The sequence below is a fragment of the Podarcis muralis genome, chromosome 6, assembly GCF_964188315.1.
Source record: "Podarcis muralis chromosome 6, rPodMur119.hap1.1, whole genome shotgun sequence".
Lineage (NCBI taxonomy): Eukaryota > Metazoa > Chordata > Lepidosauria > Squamata > Lacertidae > Podarcis > Podarcis muralis.
The window spans coordinates 79,341,671-79,364,309 of record NC_135660.1 but is presented as its reverse complement, the minus strand read 5'-3'; the positions used below and the strand labels follow the sequence as shown (position 1 = coordinate 79,364,309).

The 22,639-nt window shown below is 45.7% G+C and overlaps 1 protein-coding gene and 1 long non-coding RNA gene across 2 annotated transcripts in view; both read left to right on the top strand.

Annotated features, from left to right (window-relative positions):
• The window catches only part of SH2D4B (SH2 domain containing 4B), an 83,450-nt gene that overhangs the window by 27,941 nt on the left and 32,870 nt on the right, over positions 1 to 22,639 (top strand). The window contains exons 4-6 of the mRNA XM_028728446.2: positions 5,012 to 5,159; positions 12,818 to 13,028; positions 16,537 to 16,664. Of these exons, the coding sequence (XP_028584279.2) occupies positions 5,012 to 5,159; positions 12,818 to 13,028; positions 16,537 to 16,664 (487 nt within the window). The remainder of the gene's footprint in view (positions 1 to 5,011; positions 5,160 to 12,817; positions 13,029 to 16,536; positions 16,665 to 22,639) is intronic.
• LOC144328054 (uncharacterized) lies at positions 16,678 to 19,504 on the top strand. Its single transcript, XR_013393289.1, has 2 exons — positions 16,678 to 17,709; positions 19,159 to 19,504. It is a non-coding gene; the product is annotated as an uncharacterized LOC144328054 (long non-coding RNA).

The window sequence follows — 22,639 nt, the reverse complement described above, 5'->3', positions numbered from 1 at the left end:
GTGGTAAAATGTTCCATAAGAAATTCATGCATGTTTTGTCAGAGAAAAAGCACTTATCTCTTTCCATGGGCCCCTACTTTTTTTTGCTTGAAAAAACTACATGGGACATTTTTACCCCAGTGTATTAACTGATACCCCTCAAAAAGCATGCCAATTGCAAAAATCAACAGAGTTCATTAACTATTGGCTCCCACTTTTTGTTTATAGAAGGAAAACTGTAAATCGTAGGTGGCTGAAGTGTGGATATTGTTTACTACTATGCAGGTGACACTATTCTAGAAGGACTATACTGTAGGTTTGCTTCTGTTCAAATTCTGTAATGAAAAGTGAACCTGGGGTTGATTTCAACCCTGGTTTTGGTAGGAAGGCTAGAGGAGGAACAGGAAATTACTTCTTATAGCATCAGAACTGAGCTGTGCATTATAAAGGACAACTTTTTTATTATTATGCACATATCTCCTTTGACTTTAATTAAAACTCTCTCCATGCTTGAAGAAGGCAAACAGTTTTCTTACTAGGAAATAATTCTCTTCCAGCCCTCTCAGGGCTCCACCGTAGTTTTTGCTGGTATGCCGTTACTTGATTAACATAACAAATATAAGAGGATCCTGTAGAGAGGCATCTATTATGTGACAGGTCCCATTACCATGTGCGGAAGATGACATCTGTTTTATGACTGTAAAATGGGCATAACGTTCACACTCTATGAGTAACAATGTCTCAATGGAACCTCAGTAATGAAAAAGTTCTGCTAACACAAATGTATGGTTTCCTGCTCCAGTGCCAAGGAAAAGTCCACACCATTGTTCTCTTTCAGACTTGTGTAGAATAGAAATGTCTGCCAGGGGCCATGCCACATTTTTAAAGGAATTTTTAAAGCAGTGATTTCTAAGCTGTATTCAGGGCACACTAGTTAGGGGAACTGAACATTTTCAAAATGAAACTGCCATGTTGACTACAAGGGTGGACTTAGGTATTATGGCACCCTGTGCAAGGCCAAAATTTGATGCCCCACTCAGCCCTCACGCTACCTTCCCAAAGGTGGGTAAAGAGGCAACTGGCTTTGGGAAGGATGCATGAGGGCTCCGGCAGGATCCTAGTGCCTTCCTACTTCCTTCTCAAAGCTGGGAAAGTGCTAATGAGGTTTTGGGAGGGGAGGACTATAGGACCCTGTCAGAGCCTCACACCTTCCCAAAGTCCAGCGCCTTGCTTACCTGGCGTTGAAACAGCAAGTTCTTGGCTCAGTTTCTAAATCTGCCCCTGTTGAGTACACCTGCCACTATATCTACAACTAATCCAGAATGCGGCAGCTAGACTGGTGACTGGGGGCGGCCTCCGAGACCACATAACACCGGTCTTGAAAGACCTACATTGGCTCCCAGTATGTTTCCGAGCACAATTCCAAGTATTGGTGTTGACCTGTAAAGCCCTAAATGGCCTCGGTCCAGTATATCTGAAGGAGCTTCTCCACCCCCACCGTTCTGCCTAGACGCTGAGGTCCAGCGTTGAGGGCCTTCTGGTGGTTCCCTCATTGCGAGAAGCAAAGCTACAGGGAACCAGGCAGAGGGCCTTCTCGGTAGTGGCGCCTGCCCTGTGGAATGCCCTCCCATCAGATGTCAAAGCCATAAACAACTACCTGACATTCAGAAGACATCTTAAGGCAGCCCTGTTCAGGGAAGTTTTTAATGTGTGACATTTTAGTGTATTTTTGGTCTCTGTGGAAGCCGCCCAGAGTGGCTGGGGAAATCCAGCCAGATGGGCGGGGTACAAATAAATTATTATTATTATTATTATTATTATTATTATTATTATTATTATTATTATTATTATTATTATTATTATTATTATTATCTGTAGGAGCAGATAAGCCACATGCAGCAACCACTGTCCCATGTTAGGGGAGGGGAGGGACATAACCTTTAGGAAGGATGTTCTGTAGGCTTCTTTATGCAACCTGTTCTATGGCTGTTGCCCAGAAAGTGGAGGTTGTCTCTAGACCATGACTGACTGGAAGGCTGAAGGCAATGAACTGGGCTATCCCAAAATTGTGAGAAGGACGTCTACCTATTATTCCTAGAGATGATAAAGAAGCTAACTAAGTTTTGCATTGTGTCGAGTATGCCTCGAATATTTTTTCCCTGGGCATTAAAAGGTTGAGGAACAACTACCCTAAAGGGAGAGAGACCCTCTTAGGGTTTGGCCTGGAAACTCTGCAGGGTCTTGTTAACTTTCATGGGTCTCATCATGCACCAACATCCTCTGTAAAACAAGTTGCCGAGTTCCCAGCTGATATAAACGGCAAGTACGAAATTTCATGAGGCCTACTTAACTGAAGCTGAACGAGATGTCGCCCTTATATTCAGACCACCTGGAAAAACACTTTGATTACCCCCCAAAGGTACAAAGTTGCACTCTTTCCAATTTTATATTCCTTGAATATCATAATTGCCTATAATTAGCAAATTGGTTACTTTATTCCAGTCATTTTTGAAATGTCATTGGGCAGAAACCATCTAGAGAGACCATCCTTGTGAAGCCTAAGACACCTGTCTTTGTTTATTTTCTTCCCCTCTCCTTACTAATAGAAAGTGCCAACTCTCCTTAACTGTATTCTTAAATAAATAAAAATGCTTGTCTCTGAGCAGTGAAGCAACCTGAGCGCTTGCTGGTATTTTAAAGGTCAGGAAGAAACAGTGTAGGATCTTCTTTTGAAAGATCTTTGAATGTTGACAGTGCTAAAACTCCCACTACGCACCCAGCATCTCTCAAGGTGTTTAGAAACAAAAAGGCAATGCTCTTCATAGAAACAAAGCGATTTCTTAAGTCTCCTGCGCAGCCTCTTGTATTTCTCTGCTGTCAACAGCTCATCTGGTTTGTGTGTGGATACAGCAATTAGTGGAAACTTTTATGACAAACTGCGTAAAGAGTTAGGGCACACTCCTGACATTACATTTGCACAGATATAAATGTAGCTCATTTATTTGTCCTTGTTTGAAGCAAGGCCCTGTGTCTGTCTTGTCTTTACTCAATGGACTGCCCTCATCTTGTGCAATGGGACTTACCGTATATACTCGTGTATAAGCCGACTTTTTCAGCACATTTTTTAATGCTGAAAAAGCCCCCCTCGGCTTGTACTCGAGTGAGGGTCCCACCCCTTTCGGGCTGCTTGTTCTTCCTCCACCGCTGCCGCCACCAGCCTCTACCTCTCGGCAGCACCCTAGGTAGGCAGGGGGATGGGCTGGGGGGGGGAGAGAAGCCCCCTCTGCCGTGTGCGCATGTGTGCACACACTCCAGCCCACCAGGAGGTTTGTGGTGTGGTGAACCGGCTTATACTCGAGTCAATAAATTTTCCCGGTTTTTTTGTGGTAAAATTAGGTGCCTTGGCTTATATTCGGGTCGTCTTATACTCAAGTATATACGGTAATTTCCAAACAATAGGATTGTTTTCTCTCTAGAAAGTCTTGGACAATTAGAGAAGTGAGAGGCTGCATACTTCCTTTCCAGTATTTATTTCTTTGCTCTTTGTTCTCATTTCCCCCCGCTTGGACTACTGCAGTGCGCTCTACATGGGCTACCTTTGAAGGTGACCTGGAAACTGCAATTAATCCAGAATGCGGCAGCTAGACTGGTGACTGGGAGTGGCCGTCGGGACCACATAACACCAGTCCTGAGAGATCTGTATTGGCTCCCAGTACGTTTCCGAGCACAATTCAAAGTGTTGGTGCTGACCTTTAAAGCCCTGAATGGCCTTGGTCCTGTTTACCTGAAGGAGTGTCTCCACCCCCATTGTCCAGCCCGGACACTGAGGTCCAGTGCCGAGCGCCTTCTGGCAGTTCCCTCATTGCGAGAAGCCAAGTTACGGAACCAGACTGAGGGCCTTCTCGGTAGTGGTATCCGCCCTGTGGAACACCCTCCCTTCAGACGTGAAGGAAATAAGCAGCTATCTTCTCTTTAAAAGACATCTGAAGGCAGCCCTGTTTAGGGAAGTTTTTAATATTTAATGCTGTATTGTTTTTAACACCCGATTGGAAGCCGCCCAGAGTGGCTGGGGAAACTCAACCAGATGGGCGGGGTATAAATAATAATAAATTATTATTATTATTATTATTATTATTATTATTATTATTATTCTCCCCCAACAGGACTAGATTGGTATGCCACCAACTACTAACCATAGAAATTCCTGCCCCACAGGTAGCCAATGTTATTTTGGGGATAAGCAAGAGGAAGCCTACGCATCCCTGTTGATGGGGACTCATACCAGAGCAAATTCTCCCCATAATAATACAAAGCTGCATTACATCCCTTATTATTTTGTCCCACAGGCAGCAGGTCTCCAGCATCTTAAACTGGGACTTCCCCCAGTTTTTGGCATGAAAACTGAGAGCTCTGCTATGGAGCTATGGGCAGCATTCTGGACTGAGAACATTTAGGGCAGGGATGGGGAACTGGTGCACTTCCACCGTCATGGTCATGCTGGCTGACGGGGATGGACCACAGGCTATCCATTTTTTATTTAGGGTTTTATAGGGTATAGTGGGCACTTTGAACCAGTTAAAAGTTTCTAGATGTTCTTCAAAGGCAGTCCCATGCAGAGAGCATTGCAGTAATCCAATGTGGAAGTTACCAAGGTATGTATTTCAGACAACCTAGTGAAAAAATTAAAAAATTGTCCAGTAGCACCTTAGAGACCAACTAAGTTTGTTCTGGGTGTAAGCTTTCGTGTGCTTGCACACTTCTTCAGATACAGTCAGCCTAATGAGTTAACTATGGACGAGATATGCTGTTAAATGGGTTAGCCACTCACACTTGATCAATCAGAGCACCAACAATTATTATTATTATTATTTAAAAAATGTGTCACCAATCATAGTGCAGGATGGTTTGGCTTCCCACAGTAGAGTTGTCAAGAATCCTGCCAATGAAATGCTTTGGGGAGTCATAGCATGTGACACAGGAAGTTTCCTTATTTGCTGTTTGATACCCTCCATCCTTTTTTTTATTGTTTTAGAAAAGAGAGGAAGAAGAGAGGCAAAGAGGTGAAGAGCAGATACGGCAACAGGAGGAACGCAGAGCTCAAGAGCTGTACCTGAGCCTCAAGCAAGCCCAGCAGTATAGCCCGCAGAATGAAAAGGAAGACCATGAATGGGAAGAACAACGTGAGTAAATTTTAACCGACAGAGGGCTTTAAATGATGCCGAGATCTTGGTTTAGCCTGAGAAAATGGCAGTGTGATGCCATACGATTTGTGAGCTGGGCCTTGAATGGAAAGCATTGTGATCCAGAAGAACTGGTAGGATTACGAAGGACAAAAACAGGGTGCCTTTCTAAATGGCTCAACAGGAAGAAAGAGCTTTGATAGCTTAGATCAGAGATGGGGAACCTGTGTCCCTTCAAATGCTGATAACTGCATTTTCCGCCACCTTGACCTTAACACCATTGGTCATGCTAGCTGAAGCTGATGGGAATCTGGAGTCAGACAACAAGAGGAGTGGGGGGTTGGAGGAGCAACACCTCTCCTGTTGATCTTACAGGAATTTTAACGCAAACACTTTGCTCCAGTATTTGAGCTTTCAGTGTTGTTTTTGCTGGACTGATGTGATTTTCTGCGTATTTTCCATTTTCCTTGGTGAGTTCTTGTTTATGAATCTTGTGCTAGCTTATTGCTACTTACTGGGTCTCAAAGAATACAAAACAAATTAGTTGGCCCAATAAAATGCATAACCACCTTATCTCATTTCATTTTCATTTTTTGGTTTATGAAGAATGCTAATAAAAAGCACCAGAAAAAAGCAATACTGTATGAAAGTGAATTTTATCTGCATCATCATTGTATTCCCTACTTTAGTCCTGGAAGAGATATATATTGGTGTGTTGAGAATCCTATTCAAGGACACCAAAACTAGTAGTAATAAGTGGAATTTACTGGCTTTAAACCTCAGACTCCAGCCTAATTATTTAAAAAAAACCAACAGAAGATGAACAAACTTTTGCTGGGGCTGTACCACTTCAGACTGCAGGTACGGTTCACATGGTTGAGAAACCATGCAAAAAGATATTAATCCTGCACTTTATTCTTAGTATTTCTGAGCTGTCTGTATCTAAGGTCCCATCTGCACTATACATTTAAAGCAGTATCATCCCACTTTGTACAGTGGCTTCTCTTGAGGCAGGCTTCCTCAAACTCGGTGTGATGGGATGATGAGCTGCTTGTGCGTAAAATCCTAGTCCCTCAGAGTTTGATCAAATACGCAAACCTCTGCCTACGACGGAGCCCCTCAAGCATGGCTCCGTCAGTCGCTAGCAGAATCCGAAAGTGGGCGCTTACGGAATCTCTTCCAGCATAAAAGCTCCTTAACGGAAACACGTCTTCTGGACTCTCGGCGCGACAGTTTCCGGCGAGGAGTGGGTGTCCCTATAGGAGGTCTTGAAACCTCCCCACTGTTTTCGCTGGAAGCGTCTCTGAGCCATCCCTCCGACTCACTTTCCCTTGGAGCTCCTTCTCTCCCCCTGCTGGTTCCCTCTCCAGCTGCTAAGTCTCTCTCAACCTCAGTGAGCCCTTCCACCTCCTGTCCTTCCGATGGCAGTTCCCTGACACTCGGCCTTCCAGATGTTTTTGGCCTACAACTCCTATGATCCTTAGCTAGCAGGACCAGTGGTCAGGGATGATGGGAATTGTAGTCTCAAAACATCTGGAGGGCCAGGTTGAGGAAGCCTGTTGAGGAAACATAGGAACCGTAGTTTCTTAAGGGGGATGAGAGTTGTTAAGAGACCCCTATTCCACTCACTGAGCTATAAATCCCAGAGTGGTTTAATAATTCCACCTATCTCCACAGTAGTGTGGTGTTGAAGAATAGGGCCAGCCCGCTGCCAAAGCAGTCCCTGTGCTGGGTCTTCCCACCAGAGGGAGATGTAACAGGCCTTTCCCTTTGGCTGGAAAGATTCCAGGTGAGCCTGCCGGCCAGATTGGCCAATGGATTGGTTGCCTGATTGACCCCAGGAATAAAGGTGGGCCCACTGCATACCTTTATTGGGTCTCCCACCGTCCCTCCCGATTGTTGTGCTTCGAACACCCACTTCAGTCGGTAGGTTGGATCTGATCTTGCTATAGATGAAGTCGGTTGCCATATTCAGAGCACCAGGGAGGAATTTCACTACCTCTGGCAAGGGAGGAGTAAGGATGCATGCAAAATGCCAACTTGATTGTTTTTATGTGCTTAACAAGTTCAAACTGGCATTCCCAATATATAATGTTGCGCCCCGAGGCCCCCAAGCCCTTTCCCAGTAAATAACTTCAAACGGACACATAATTTTAGTTTAAGTTTTTGGGCAAAATTTAGGCCACAACTTTATTGATTACAAAACAAATTGAGCAGTATTGGCCTAGGCAATGGTCAGGGACTATAACTCACTCCTGCCTCTCTGGCTGGCAGTCTGAAAGGGTAAACACCAAACGAGGGGGCAACATCGGTGAAGATCGATTGAAGCTCACCCTGGGGTTCCTGTGGTCCTGGCATGGCCCTAGCCCCTCAAGTGGACTTTGGACGAGATCCAGGACACCCAGATTCCTTTAACCTATTTCTGGAAGGGCAGGTGATGGCCACACCTCCCCTCCCACACATTTCTATAAACCAATGCCTAACCGCCAAACCTTACAAAGTTCTGACGATTGCTAAGTTGGTAGGCGAAAACCAAGTGGCTAAAGCCAATCTGCCAAATGGAAAAATTCCTACCCAGCCCCTGCTCCAAAGCAGGCGACCCAATCCAAAGCAAGGCCAAAGCAGCAGCGCCTAAAATAGGGAGGGCGGGAGGGAGGGCGGGTGTTCAGCAGCGTGAAGCAAGTGCCCCACCCCCGTCGTGCTGCCACATTTATAGGTCCCCGGGATCACACCACTTGCCCCAACTTGCCCAAACAGCCAAGCGCGATCCCGGGGCTCAACAAACAAGGCTTGGGCCATGCCTAGCAACCACACACCCCGTGGGGGTGGATTAAGGGTCCTGAGAGCAACCAGGACCCTCAATTTAGGAGGATCCCATTTGTCGTCCTTCTTTTTTTATTTTTATTTGTCGTCCTTCTGATTCCCTTTGTGTCGTATTTGTTTAGATTGCAAACCTTTGGGCACAGGCTTGTGATTTGTTTTAATTTGCTGCTGTGATCTGGTTAAATGTTAAGCACTTTGCAAAGTAACAACCAAAGTACCGCTGCCTTGCGTCGAGTGCCGTTGTGGATCTCAGTTGTGTTATAGCAGGGGCCACATTATCTATGAATACAACCTTATTAATAGAATTTGGAATAATTTATTGAATGTCAATTACCTAAGGACCGTGACCTGCCATTCATATGAGATCAGGTCACTTTGAACCAAATTAATTTTGCATGTGACAAATGATATTCCCATTAACTATGATTGTACCTGGCTTCTAATCAATTGGGGGGGGGGGAGGAATACTGATTATTTCAGGAATAATTCTAAGCCCAGTTGCTGAAAAGGAGATATTGTCTCTTGAAGCAGACTTGGAAGGAACCTTAGTATTGGGATTGCCTGATTTCTGTCATTGTGGTTACACAGATTAATAGGGTTGGAAGGGACCACAAGGGTCAATTAGGCCAACGCCCTGCAATTCAAAAATCTTTTGCCCAACGTGGGGCTCAAACCTGTGACCCTGAGATAAGGAGTCTCATGCTCTGCCAACTGAGCTATATCCTGGTGTCACATGATTTCTGCCCTTTTATAAGTGATCCTGTGTGGATATATGGGGTGGCGGGGAGACAGGAACTTGGTAATTGTAAAATAAAAATACATCTTCAATAATAGTAAAAAGCCTTATCTCATTACTTGAGAGAAGTGGTAACCTTTTCACTATTGAAAGGGGAAGTCTAAATGAGAGACCCCTGACCCATTTCTCCCTCCTAAGAAAGAAAGATGGCCTTCTTAGAGGCTGCTCCCAGATCGTGGAACTCCCTTCCATGGGAAGCTAAGCTGGTATCGCTCTGGTTTGCTTTCAATAGCAGGCAAAGACTGTTTTGTTCTGACAGGGATTGGAAACTAACTGGCAGAGTCTTCTGAGGGTGGGTGTTGTATTTTTGTTTGTGTGTATGTTTTTGTGTTATGTAGTACAGTGGTACCTTGGTTCTCAAATGCCTTGGTACTAAGACAACTTGGAACCCAAACACTGAAAATCCGGAAGTAAGTGTTCCAGTTTGCGAACTTTTTTTGGAAGCCGAACATGCTCTGTTTTGAGCGTTGTGCTTCCAGTTTGAGTGTGATGCTTCCATTTTGAGTGTTATGCTGAGGTTTGTCTGATTTTGCTATTTATTTTGCGGTTTTGTGGCTCTTTCGTTTTGTTTTTGTGACTGTGTGGAACCCAGTTCAGCTACTGATTGATTGATTGATTGATTGTGTGACTGCAGTACATTGTTTATTGCTTTCATTTTATGGATCAATGGTCTCGTTAGATAGTAAAATTCATGTTAAATTGCTGTTATAGGGGTTGTTTTTAAAAGTCTGGAACAGATTAATCCATTTTGCATTACTTTCTGTGGTAAAGCGTGCCTTGGTTTTGGAACGCTTTGGTTTTGGAGCGGACTTCTGGAACAAATTAAGTTTGAGAACCAAGGTGCAACTGTAGAATTTTATTAGAGGTTTTTTACATATTAGGAAATAAAATCCAAGCTATCTTATACAAAGATAATAAAAGGAAATAGATAAAAAAGAGTAATATAGAAAAAAGAAAATACAAAATACAATATTCATGATTCTCATAAAACACAGTTATATCTATCTATAGTTCTCTATCACCATTTTATCTCAATCTTCCATCCGTGTCTTCAATGCTGTTTTTACTTGGGTCACACTTCTTTTCTTTTTAATATATCTGTTTATTGTGTTTTAACTTATGCTGTGAGCAGTCTTGCCCCATTTACTGAAATGACACCTCTGGTCCTTGCTTGTATCTCAGGCTTGTGCCTTCATATGATCCAAGACTGTATGGACTAATCATGCCCTGTTGTTACCCCTCAACTGTATGGCAATGCCAACCTGGCTTCTGTCCACCAGCATCAGAGGCCAGGAAGATGCAGCGATGTCAGTGTTTGCGTCGTTTTGCTGTTATGTGCTGACTGCGGGAGCCAAATTATCCATTAGGAGCAGCGCCAGGTCCCATCATGTCTTGCCACCACCAAGTCAGCGGCTGTGCTCAGCAGTGCCAGGGGTCGGGGGGTCGAAGAGGCGCGTTGCTAGCGCAGCTGCTGTGGAGGGTGAACGTTGCAATGATATTGATGACACTACTAATTTATTTAGTAGATGGAATTTCCAACAGAATGGGGATTCATCTCATCATCCCACTGCTATTTATTGCCAAGTCAATAGGCGAAGCGTTACTAATTTTAGTGTTCGGTTTAATTCACTGCTGTGGTTCCTTTCGTCGAGCCAAACAAAGAACAACACCATTCTTCTATAGGTAATTGAAATATATAGCCTGCTATAGTGCTAAAAAAACAAACTATGTTACATGGGCATTTCTCAAACGTGGACACCAGCGCTTCATTTCATTGCTGGGTCCAAGCAAGGTCTGGCATGATAACATTCGCCCAGCCAGATTCCTCTGGTTCTTACAAGTAAGACATGGTGGTGATGGCTTCCCTCTTGACCCCAGTAGGGAGCTTATAGATGAGACCCAAGCCCACAGTCCTGAGGGCGAGATGGCCCCCTGGCCACAAATGGCTGCCTTTTGCTTCTTTGGAGAAAAGCAAAACATTGCACTTGTGAGCACGCTGGTGCGATCAGGGCAACACCTGACTTTGGCTCTCACTTGCGCTCCTGGAGAGATGTGTCTGTTCGTAGATCGCACAGAAATGCACTGTGGTGTGCCATTTCTTCCCTCTGCACACACGGCACCTGTCATAATGATGGGCATTTTGCCAGTGCATGGATAATAGGCATGCACTACTTGAATTTTCATTGATGCGTTCTTAGCTTGCGTGTTTTCCTGTTTTCCAAGAATTATCCCCCCCTTCAACTGAAGAACAGAAACATACCATGCAATGTTTGCAGTCAAATACCATTTCTATCTTGAATATTTATTGCGAGTTGTTCCCAAATTAGCTACAGACCAAGGACTATTAACAAGCTAGCAGCTGGAGCAAATCATTAAAAAAATGTGATGCATATTCATGCGACATTCTTATAATATACATCCAAGCCTAGCCCTGTGACTCACTGCTCTTCAGAAAAGCAAAGGAGGCCATAAAATATGGAGATCTCCTAATCTGTCCCAAATGATGCGACTTGCTCAAGTTCATTCCCAACACAGTAGGAATTCGTTCACATCTTTATCAAAGAACTTGCGGTTAGAAATCCTATCAGAGCAGCCAATATGCTTTGCTGTTATGATTATTCTGTACTTGTTTTTCCTGTGCCAGTAATGCATTCTCCATTTTAGACCCTAGCCCCAATTTCTGTCTACATTTCCCCCCCCCAATGAAATTTTGCCTCATTTACTCATTTATTGCATTCATACAGTGCTTTTCTGCCAAGGCACCCAAGGTGGTTTATAATTATAAAATACCAAAGCAAATATCTGGGATAAAATATACAGCAACAGAATCCTCTCAGGCTGACTGATGGTCCCTTCAGGAGCTGGTGGCAAAATTCAAAGAAGTGCCCGTTTCATAGCAGAGCTGCAATTTGGTTTGTGTGTTAGTTCGAGACATGTGAATTGGGCAGGTTCATATTGAATTGAAATCAGATCCTTCATTCCCCCCAATAGGAAAGATGCTTCCTGGTTGCTAGGGGAAAATGAAGGACAAACTATGGTGATTCCAAACACTATAAAATAAGACAGAAGCAGGAAAAATGTACTACAGGGGAGGCAAAGTTGCAGCACTTTAGCACCTCAGGCAGTGATGTAGCGTGTGTTGCTGGTGCCCAGGGCAGGCAAGCTGCTGACATCCGCAAAGCGCCCCCCCCACCAGAGCCAAGTGGGGGTCTGTCTGTCCTGGGAGGACCCCAGCCAGCTGCTGCGGCCCTTGGTGGGTGAATCTCTCCAACGCCCACAGAGAGGAGCTCTGGGCTGGCCTTCCTCTGTCCATGCCTGTGAACCTGGGCTGCTCTGCTGCCTTCACCACAGTGGGATGGGGATCCCTGCAGAAACCGGCACTTGCATGGGGGCACCTGGTTGTGTCACCTCAGAATTTTGCGTCTGGGGCCATGGCCCCCTTGGCCCCACATGCTATGCTACTGACCTCAGGGATTCCTACTGCCTGGCATTAAAACAACTCACTTGTGAATCACAGTTTCTGACTTTACTCATTGGCTGAAAACACAGCCTAGTTCATTTCACAGAAATCATTTAGAAAGGGGCTTGCACATTTTGGTTCCATAACTTTATTTTTAGGAGGGCTAGAGGCTTACTTTTTTGAAAATGGAAGCACAGATTCTGGAGCACCTGCCCATGGGTGCCAATGAAAGTCTTCATAGTGCCCATGTGCACTGTGTTGGCAACTCCTGCTCTAAACCCACAGTTATATTAAAAAGTCTCTGTATGGAAAAAAGCAAGCAAGCTGGTAAGGCGAGGTGAGCATGTCATTGTGGCTTAGCCAAACAATATAGAGTTTGACCCTTGGTGCCTTATTTGTGGAATGTTATGTGTTATTTTTCTATTAGGTACAGAAGGTCTTCCAGCCTCAACTTGATGTGTTGGGATTCAATGGCTTTCCATGTTGCTGACATGTTACCTCTCAACTTAGAACTGCATGTTCTGGCTTGCCGAAAAAGCAAAGACACTCTGACGAGTCTCTCCTTCCTCATCCCTACAGTACGTCGCTCAAAAGCTGCGGATGAGGAAAGGAGCCATAAAGCACGCCGGGCCCGGGATGAGTACCGGCGGCAATCCTTGCGGGCAATCCAGAAAGGAAAAGTGGCTGGTCTCAGTAACCTGTTCCAGGCAGCTGGTCTGAATATCGAGCCAGAAGCAAAGCTGAATGACGCCTGTCCCATTCCAGCATTCACCATGACGGTATCAACCAGGTTTGTTTGTTTTAATAAGGCGACCCAGGCCTAACTGACATGTTATGACTCCTATATGGAGGCTGTTGACTCCTATATGGAGGCCTTTTCTGGTTTCCCCATGGGAAAGGCAGCAGGGGAAGCAAGATTCTTGACAAGATTGCTCTGGAATGCATTCAGAATTAAATGGCAAACAATCCAACAATTTTAAATATCAGTGGATTTTAAGGTTGTGGTTACTTTTGCAGAGGGTTGATCATGTCCATATATTACAGCATAAACAATCAATCTTGGGACACCTTAAAAACTAACTAATGTATTATGGCATAAGGTTATGTGGATTCCTTTTAGATGCCTCTTAATGACTATACCAATGTCATCAACAAACTGGCACCTTGTTTATTTTTAAGCAGAGGGATCTGCTTAACATTAAGAAGTAACAAGCTCTATATATTCTTCATGTTGGCACATTGTGTTACCTCCAGCTATGACAATGTCAACAATAGCCACTGCTTCAATTTTTTTAAGCAGGGGAATTTACTTAACAGCAAGGAGCTATAAATCCTGTACATTCTTCAGACTGATGCACGGCCAGCCCTCCAACTAAGGCCTTATCATTTCTGTTTCTCACATTCCAGGCAGATAGACTTTTGTATGCTTAAAGAAAGACATCAATGCCTGCTTAAACCACAATCTAGAATTCCTTGAGTTTGCTTCCACTCCATAGCTGCCGTGTCTGCCATATATACAGTAGTTCACATACCGCATCACCAAGCAAGCTGAGTATTAGGAGTGGACCACAGGCAAACGTAGCTTTGCCAATACAGGCTGTAAGGTGCCTGGGTTTCATGGACAGAGTCCCTATCTGAGGGTCCTTGTACAGTTCAGTACTTTTGCACCGTTTCCCTCTAAAACTAAAAAAATCAGAAATCTTCGTAATCAAGAATGCAGCAAATGAAGCAAGTTAGAACTGTCAGGTTGTGGTTGAGAATTTCTTTACAAAATCCATTTCAACTTAGTTGTGAGTTTTCTTTTGGCCAAATTAATCCCCCCTCTGATTGTATTTTTATTGATCCCTTGCCTGTCTGGTAAGTTCTGTGGGTTTCCAGCAGTGAAAAACAATCCGACATAGCAGATGGAGTTAGGCAAAGTTTTATCAGTGGCTCCTCTTGGGTTTACACGGCACCATATGATATTATTAATTAGTCTTGGTGTTATGAACAAGCGAGTGGAAACCCGAACATGCTGTTAGTTTTTTTTATAATGTGCAACGGCATACACCAAAAGTTCCACTAAGTAAGTGCAAGTCTCTTTGCGTCGATTTGTATTTTCATTTTTAATACCGAGACTCTCAATTGTCAGTCTTTGCTCCTGTGAAGTCTGGCAGCTCAGCAGGGCAAAAGGAACCCTAGTCCCTTTCTGCTCGGCATTTTGCGTTCCGCTTTGACAAGCAATCCCTTTGTCTTGCTGTGTTTTGATATAGAATTGTGCCTCTAATGGTTGCTGGCATTCCCAGCTTGATTAGGGAATAAAAAAATGTAGCCTCCGAAAGGCAGTGAATTCTCTATGTTTTGCTGGTGAGTTGCTTCTTGTAGCGATACTGTGGTTATTTTTGTTATTCCAAGCCACTTAAGATGAAGGAGGCTCTTCCAAAATAAAGTCATAAGAACATTAAGAAAAGCAATAATTGTGAAGGGCTATTAAATATTATTCAGCTTTGAGTTCTAAGCCTTTTAAGTTCTAAAGTGCAACTGTTTAGTGTGGAATTCAGCAATAATTCAGATGCGAATGCTTTCTTAATACTCAAGTGAGACCAAGAAGATCCTTGCAAGGCTATGCCAATTATTCCGTACTTACCCAAAGCTGTTTATCCATCTCTTAAGTGATATTATTGTATGATCAAAGAGTCAGGTTGCCTTGCTATCTTCATCCTTGTGGAGAGCTAGAAAGTTGATGCTCACAGGAAAATACACTTAAATCAGATCTTTAGATCATCTTAGTGGAATTTGAGGATTGCAGGGCAATATCTCCTGTATCATTGCGGTAGCCTTATTTGTGGATTCAGAAGAATGTGAGAAGGTTTGGGAAGGGGGAGCAGGCACATGCATGCTGTCCCTGCCCTTATGCCCCCACGTGCATTGGGTGTGCCCACTCCACCCACCTCAACTTCCCCATATTGCACGGGAAGGTATAGAAGGGGCTTGACAGCATGTTCAGATGAACATGCTTACAAGCATCTTTGCTACCAGGAGCCCTGGTAATGCAGGATCTCCCATCACAGGAAGGCTGCTGAGCATGTTCAGTCAAATGGATGAATATGTTTACACGGGGATGGTTCCACACCATAATTTCTGTGAAGGCATCTCAATGTGTGGATCAGTTCTCCCTACATGCCTTACCATTCTGGCTTGGGCTCTCTGAATCGCCTTGTATTTGACAACTTGCTTGGTCACCACAGGTGACAAGGAATTCTATGCAGGTGGCTGAGCAATGTTCCATCCCTCCACATAAATGCAGTGGGCTGGTTAAGGAGGGTTGGAACAACAACAACAATTTATTACTTGTACCCCACCCATCCGACTGGGTTGCCCCAGGCACTCTGGGAAGCTTTAGCCAGTGATCCAATGTTGACTTTGGAAGAATGAGAGAACACACCCTAGAGCAGCAGCAGGGAACCAAATCCTTGGGCTGGGCTGGGCTGGACAAATGTGGTCAACCAGGCATCTTTATCTGGCCCCAAGGACTCCCCTCAATCACACTCATAATTGACTGCTCCATCCCCCCCCCCCGCTGGAACGTTTCATTGAACTGTCAGGATGCCTGTAGCTTATACACGTACAGGCTTCAGTTTTTGTCATGGTTGGACTTGCATCCATTACCCCACCCACTGCTAGCATCCAGGCCTGAGAAGGTTGCCCCTTAGGCAATGTGGATCTCAGACTGAAAATGTTCCTCATCGCTGCTGTAGAGGCATGAATGCAGACAAATGGTGCAAACAGTGCCCTCCCACATCAGGAGCTCTGGATGGTGAAGATGGGCAAAAGATAAGGTTCTGTTCCACCTCCAGGATGAAAGCCAACAAAACAAACTAGGCCTGGTTTTTCCATAGACTCATGTTTCTTATCACTTTTCAGGAACTGGGAGAAAAGCCTCAAAACCATTTTAGTGTGCTGCTTCATTGTACACTGAAAATTACTCTTTGCTTTGTCTCTTCGCCTTCTTGAACCCTGGGTGGGTGGCTACTATGGACTTTTGGGTGGCAGCCCCCTGGTTCTGAAATGGCTTTGGCAAAAAGACTTGCCTGGTGCCTTCTTTATGCACCCCCCCCCCCATGTTTAAGTAATTAACCCTCATGTTTAATTAGCCTGAAGAGTACTATAGAAAGTGGGAAATAGCATTTTCCAAACCATAATTGCCTCATTGACTGGTTAGAAAAGAAATCCCCTTTATTCCATAATGTGCAATTTCATTTCGGCACAGCAATCTCCGTGTGACTTTAACCTCCTTCTTTTCTTTTCATTTAATACAGTAAAGCCTGGGAACGGCCTCTGAGGCCTTTCTCCAGAGAAGTTATTATTCAGTGGTTCAAAGAAGAGCAGCTTCCGCGCCGTGCTGGATTCGAGAGGAACGCTAATACTGTGGCGCCTTGGTTTCATGGTAAAACTGTTATTTGTTGGCGTTCTTAAGGCTGAAGTGCTTTTCTGGGAAGCTTATAGTGGCGGGGGTGGGATGCTCGAGAGGTTTGTTTATTTCCTGGAGGAAGCTATAGCATATGAGACGTGCTCCGCCTGAGCCCCAAAACACAGATGCCTTTTCACAGATAAAAAAAGGGAACAGCTACATCTCTCTCGAAACACTATTTCGTTAACCTCGTTGACGTTTATTAGCTGGTGCAGCACACTGGTCAAAATAGGCATGGGGCAACTGCATCAGTGGAGCCAGTCCAGTGCTCCCACTGTTGTGTCCACACCATTCCACCACTTTCCCCTGCTGGTAAGCCCAGCAATATGGCTGACAGGAGGCTAGGTGTTCTGTGGTGTCTTCTCCATAGGCATTCCGTGTACCACTTCAGAATGTGCAAACACGTATGAATTAATGCTGTCCTGTACAGGCAACTCCCCATGTACGTGTGTTTGAGGAACATGTGCACATGCATGTGCACACTGCTGCTAACCTGGAAGTGGCATGGAAGGGTGCAAAAATGGCACAAAATAGCATCTAGCAATCCCATGAGCCTTTGCAAGTACAAGCACCGACTTTGACGCCTGTGGAAAGTTGGAGTTTGAACAAGGAGGGTTGGAGGGAGGGATTGTCATGGAGTTTTTGGTTTTTTTAAGGGTTTTTCAAGGGTTTCCAGGGGTTTAGAGGGTGTTTGCAGGCTTTTTCAATAGCGTTCCCAAAATATGCGATTTCACTTAAACGTGCGGTGCTTTGGAATGTGACCCTCACATAAATGGGGAGTTGCCTGTACTGTACTGCACGTAGAAAACTAACATGTTAGGGAGAAAGCTAGGCTAAATCCTTTCTCCCTGACATCTAAAGTTCTGTGTGCAGGGACTATTTATATCAAGGAGATTTCAGGCGTGTGAACTTTCACCTGCAGTCTTCGGTACTACAGCCCAGTGAGCAATGGGTTGACCTCTGAGCTTGGAAGCTGACAGCTTTCTGGTTCTTAATCTCACTTTAGCTATAAACTCTCTAGGTCAGTGTTTCCCAACCTTTTTTGGGCAAAGGCACACTTGTTTCATGAAAAAAATCTCGAGGCACACCACCATTACAGCCCCGTGACGTCAGCGCGCAGTGTCACGCCGGGAGGGACATGAATTGCTAGCAAATTACATAATCACCTCCTTGAGGGCTGGCTCATCTTCTCCGAAGGCAGAACCCCATTAATTAACAGCACAGACTCACACCATAGCCAAGACGAGGGGGGAAAACCTCAGTCATGCACAGTCATGCACATGTGGGGGCTAAATGAGGACGAAGACCGGGCAGAGAGCAGGGTTCAAATCACCCCACCTGGCCAGGACAATCCCTGGGTGCTCCCTTGGGCCACTCGCCTGACCCACCTCGCAGGGCTGTTGTTGCGAGGATAACACGGGGAGAACCACACGCGCCCCCGGGAGCTCCTTGGAGGAGAAAGCGGGCGATGAATGCAATGCACGAAATATATGAGAGGCGACCAGGTTTTGCAGGTGAGGGGCCCCCGCCAGCCTCCGCTTCCAACACCCGGCGCAACGACACCGAAGTTTCCCCCCGGGCTCGGCTCGGGGAGCAGCGCTGCTCCCCCCGGCTCCCCTTCACCCTCCCGGCTCTCTCTGCCGCCCACTGGGGACCCCCCTCACCTGCCAAGTCCGGAGCGCCGGTGGAAGTTGCATGCATGCATGCAGGGCGCCGCGTTGCCATTGCATTGCACTGCACTCCATGCAACGCCTGCACGCATGCATTGCCTTGCACGCCCGCCAAGGGGTCTCCCCGCGGTCCGATGCGTCCCCTCCGGCGCGGATGCAGCATTGCAAAAATAAAAAACCCCCGACGCAGCCCTACCTGGGGGGCAGCCTCCGCCTCTGCCGCTCCGCCTCCGCGGGGATCCCCGGGCTCCATCCTGCCGCCCGATCTCCGGGGGGCGCAGGCAGGCTGCGCGGGGTCTGCGCGGAAGAGCCCCTGCCCGCCCGGCCGCCGCCGCTGCGCTCATTCCATGGCCGGGAGAAGAGCGCTTCAAACAAAACGCCCGGCCCGCCAGGCCACGCTGGGAAACGTAGTTCGCGCACCCCGCGCGGGCGCGGAGCCCAAGGGCGAGGGGACTACGGATCCCGGCAGCCCCCGCGCCGGGGACGGAGGGGGAGAGGCCGGGTGCAGGGATGGAGGGACGGGTGGGCGAGCGAGTGAGTGAGTGGCAGCCGCCAAGCCTTGGCCGAGAGCCAGGAAGGGCCTCCCCGGAGGAGGAGGAGGAGGAGGAGGAGGGAGGCTCAGAGCGGGAGGGAGGGAGGGAACCCCAGGGGTCATCTAGTGACGGCGCCCCAATCGAAAATTTGCCTTTTTTTTAAAAAAAAAAATCTTTCAATTTTTTAATTTTTCCCGCGGCACACCAGGCAACATCTCGCGGCACACTAGTGTGCCGCGGAACAGTGGTTGGGAAACACTGCTCTAGGTGATCTTGGGCTTGCCATTTTCTGGCATTGTCTTAGTCCTCTGGTCTGCTCATAATAATGATAATGGTACCGCTGGCCTGCCTTACAAGGTAGTTGTATTACTAAGGTGTTAAAGGTTAAATATTCAATAGTCACAAAGTGCTAAGAATGACTGTTATTATATGATTGTTCCGTTGCTTTTCTTTCTCCCTAATATTGTAGCTTGCAATGCCGTGACTCTTGCATTTTTGTTGCTGTCTTGATTAATTACTGCATTGGTTCCAGTGACAAAGGTCCATGCAAGCCAGCCTTTTGGTGGAAGGAAACATAACCTGCCTCAAACTGAACTGAAGAAATCTGAGGGGGGGGGGGGAATATTTTAAAGAATCAAAAATACTTTCAGAATGCTGTTAATTCTGGTCCTGAAAATCTAGCCTAAAACGTTTAGTCTTATTTAGAACTGTGCCAAATATTTATCAGCTTCACTTTTCAAGCAGTATCAAACAATTTTGATATGGTAGAAATTTTCTATTAAAAAAATACTTAGGTTGTGCAAATAATTATCATTTTCAGTGATATCTTTGCAGCTTGGTGGTTGTTGCTTTGATTGCCTTCTTTGCATGCTAGGCAGGGCCATCCCTACTGTTAGGCATGAGGCAACTGCCTCAGGTGGCAGATCCAGTGTGGAGGGGAGCAGCAGCATTCACTTTTACGTCTGCCCAGCTTGTCCTAAGTCCCCTATTCTGGTCTTCTGCCTCAGATGTGGTAGAGGATGCTACACCTGTCAGCAGTCTCAAAGTGAAGATTTAGCTGCCAGTCTGGTGGGCTTCTGTGTGTGCAATGGGGAAAGGGGTATCATCTTGTCTTGGGCTGGTCAGAGGCTGCTTCTTCCTCCCTTTCTGTATGAATTATTTGGGTAATCCTACCCATACAAGGATCACAATGTAAACAGAGAAGTGTCTCTATTCTGTGTGGCTAGTCAGATTTGCCTATCTGATGCTGTCACTGATAGCAAGTGATTGTGCAAGGAAAAGTAGGAACACCAATAAGCAAGTAACAGCAACGAAAGGTGTGTAGTTTTAGCTTTCCTGTGGTTTTATTGGATTCGAGGACAGATCTGTGCAGGCAGTGTAGGGTCAGGCCTACTGACAGGCAGAAAGCATTGACAACAGAGCCTGGGTGAAATCCCTTTGCTCATGAAACTGCTGAGTGGTCTGAGAAGATCTGTAGAGCACTTGACTTAAAATATCAGCTGCTTCTGATGACCACTTGAGCTGCTCAGCCGCTATCGACTGCACACCACTTTTTTGCCTCTGTCTCAGCAAAGTGCGAGAAATTCCTTAATACAAGGACTGAATCTGGCCTCCACTGCGTTCTGGCTGAAATGAAGCCCTTTGGAACCAAGCCTACATTGGTGAAGAAAGTGTAGTTGAATAGTGCTCTTAGAGTCTCTTTGCCCCTTCCCACCCCCCGCCCTGCAGAAAAGCAAGATTTAAGTATATATAATGGATGAACTATTAAATCAATAGGTTGTTGTATTAGAAATAATGGTAAACCTGCTCACACTCACATGCAAAGTGCTTTGTGAGGTAATGCTGCATTCATTGAATTTTATTTTATTTATTCATGGCATTTATAGGCAGCTCAGTTGGTTAGAGTCTGAAACTGACAATGCCAAGGTACTGGGTCCGATCCCCATTTGGGACACCTGCATGTTCCTGTGTTGCAGGGGGCTGGACTACATGACTCTCGGGTTCCCTTCCAACTCTACAATTCTATGATTCTGACTTTTTCTCCAAAGGAGCTCAAGATGGTGTGAATGGCAAAGCTGTGTTCGCTGTGGGGATGGAAATTGTGGTTTGGGCATGCCTGTAAACCTTGATTACAAGGGGGAAGATATTATTGCAGGGCCGATGGGAATCAGTAGGATTGTTCCAGTTGACCTGGAGGGGCTTTGAATGGAGGCTGACTGAACTGGTGAACAGCAGGAAATACTTGAATCAAAAGCCCCTTTGTGCGGTGTCACAAATCACTGACATATCTTTGATAAAATAAAATAGATGAAAGTTCACCTCCATGTATCTGGGTTTGTGAAAAAGAAAAGAAAAACAGAAGAGGTCTGAGTGTTTACAAGATGCCAAAGAAAGTCAATTTCTATGTGATTTAAATTCAAGCTAGTCATTACACAGAGTGAATAGTACAGATAAAAGGGCTGTATTGTTATGATAAAATGAATGCAGGGAGAACAAGCTTCCTAAACTTGAAATAATATTTAGCGGGGTTGGCTAAAACACACAATTTTTAAAAAATTGGGAGGGGATTGTTTGACATACGGATTCCCCCCCTTTCTTTCCATAAGCCCTACCAAGGTGTAGAGCTCCTACTCACTGAAATAGATTTGCACAGGAGAAGTTCTTAGTGGGTTATACCTTAAATGCCCAGTGTCATGAGTGAGGTGCTGCAGTTGTCCAAGGACACATTTAGAGTACTGGTGGAGTGGGTACAGTGTTGGAACAGGGACACGTGAATTCAAATCCTGGCCAACAAGCTCATGAAGAGTGACCATGACCCAACTGCAGTCTTTTAACTTAAACTCTCTCTCAGGTTTGTGGTGAGGATACCGTGGGATACCTTCCTATGGGTCCTCCTCTGCTGCTTGGAAAACAAAGAGGAAAATGGTTTTCTAGATCCATCTCAGTCAGGGTTTAGACCTAGTTTTGGCACAGAAAGTGCTTTGGTTACCTTGTATGATGACCTCTGCTGGGGGAGAGATGGGTGAAATGTGTCACTGTTAATCCCCTTGACCTCTCAGCAACTTTTGATACCATCAACCATGGTATCCTTCTGGAGCCACTGTCCAGGTGGGTGGCACCACTTTGTGGTGGTTCTGCTCTTACTTGGATGGTCATTTCCAGAGGGTGATGCTTGGGGGAGTGAGCGCTTTTTGGCCCCAGATAAGACTGAGGCACTCTTAGTGGGCAGTTCCCTAGACTCGATGGATGGGAGGTTGCTGTTTTTGATGGAGTTACACTCCCTCTGAAGGAGCAGCTACACAGCTTGGGGGTACTTCTGAATCTGTTGCTATCACTTAGGTGCCGTGGGCTGCCTTCTATCACTAGTGGACCAACTACATCCCTGTCTGGAAGGCCTAATTCTGCCTTCAGTGTTCTGGTAACCTCTACGCTAGATTACTGCAATGTGTTATATGTGAGCTGCCTCTGAAGTTAGTTCAGAAACTTCAGCTGGTGTAGAATTCAGTGGCCAGGCTGCTCACCGGGGCAAGGTGCTTTGAGTATATACTGGCCCAACTGCACTGGCTGCCAGTTAGTTTCCTAGCCCAGTTCAAATTGTTGGTTTTGACCTGTAAAGCCTCAAATGGTTCGGGACTGCAGTACTTCAAGGACTGCCTCTCTCCATATGAACCTAGACCCTGCAGGCATCATCAGGGCCTTCTTTGCGTGCCTTCTCCATGAGAGGTCTAGAGGGTGGCAACATGAGAAC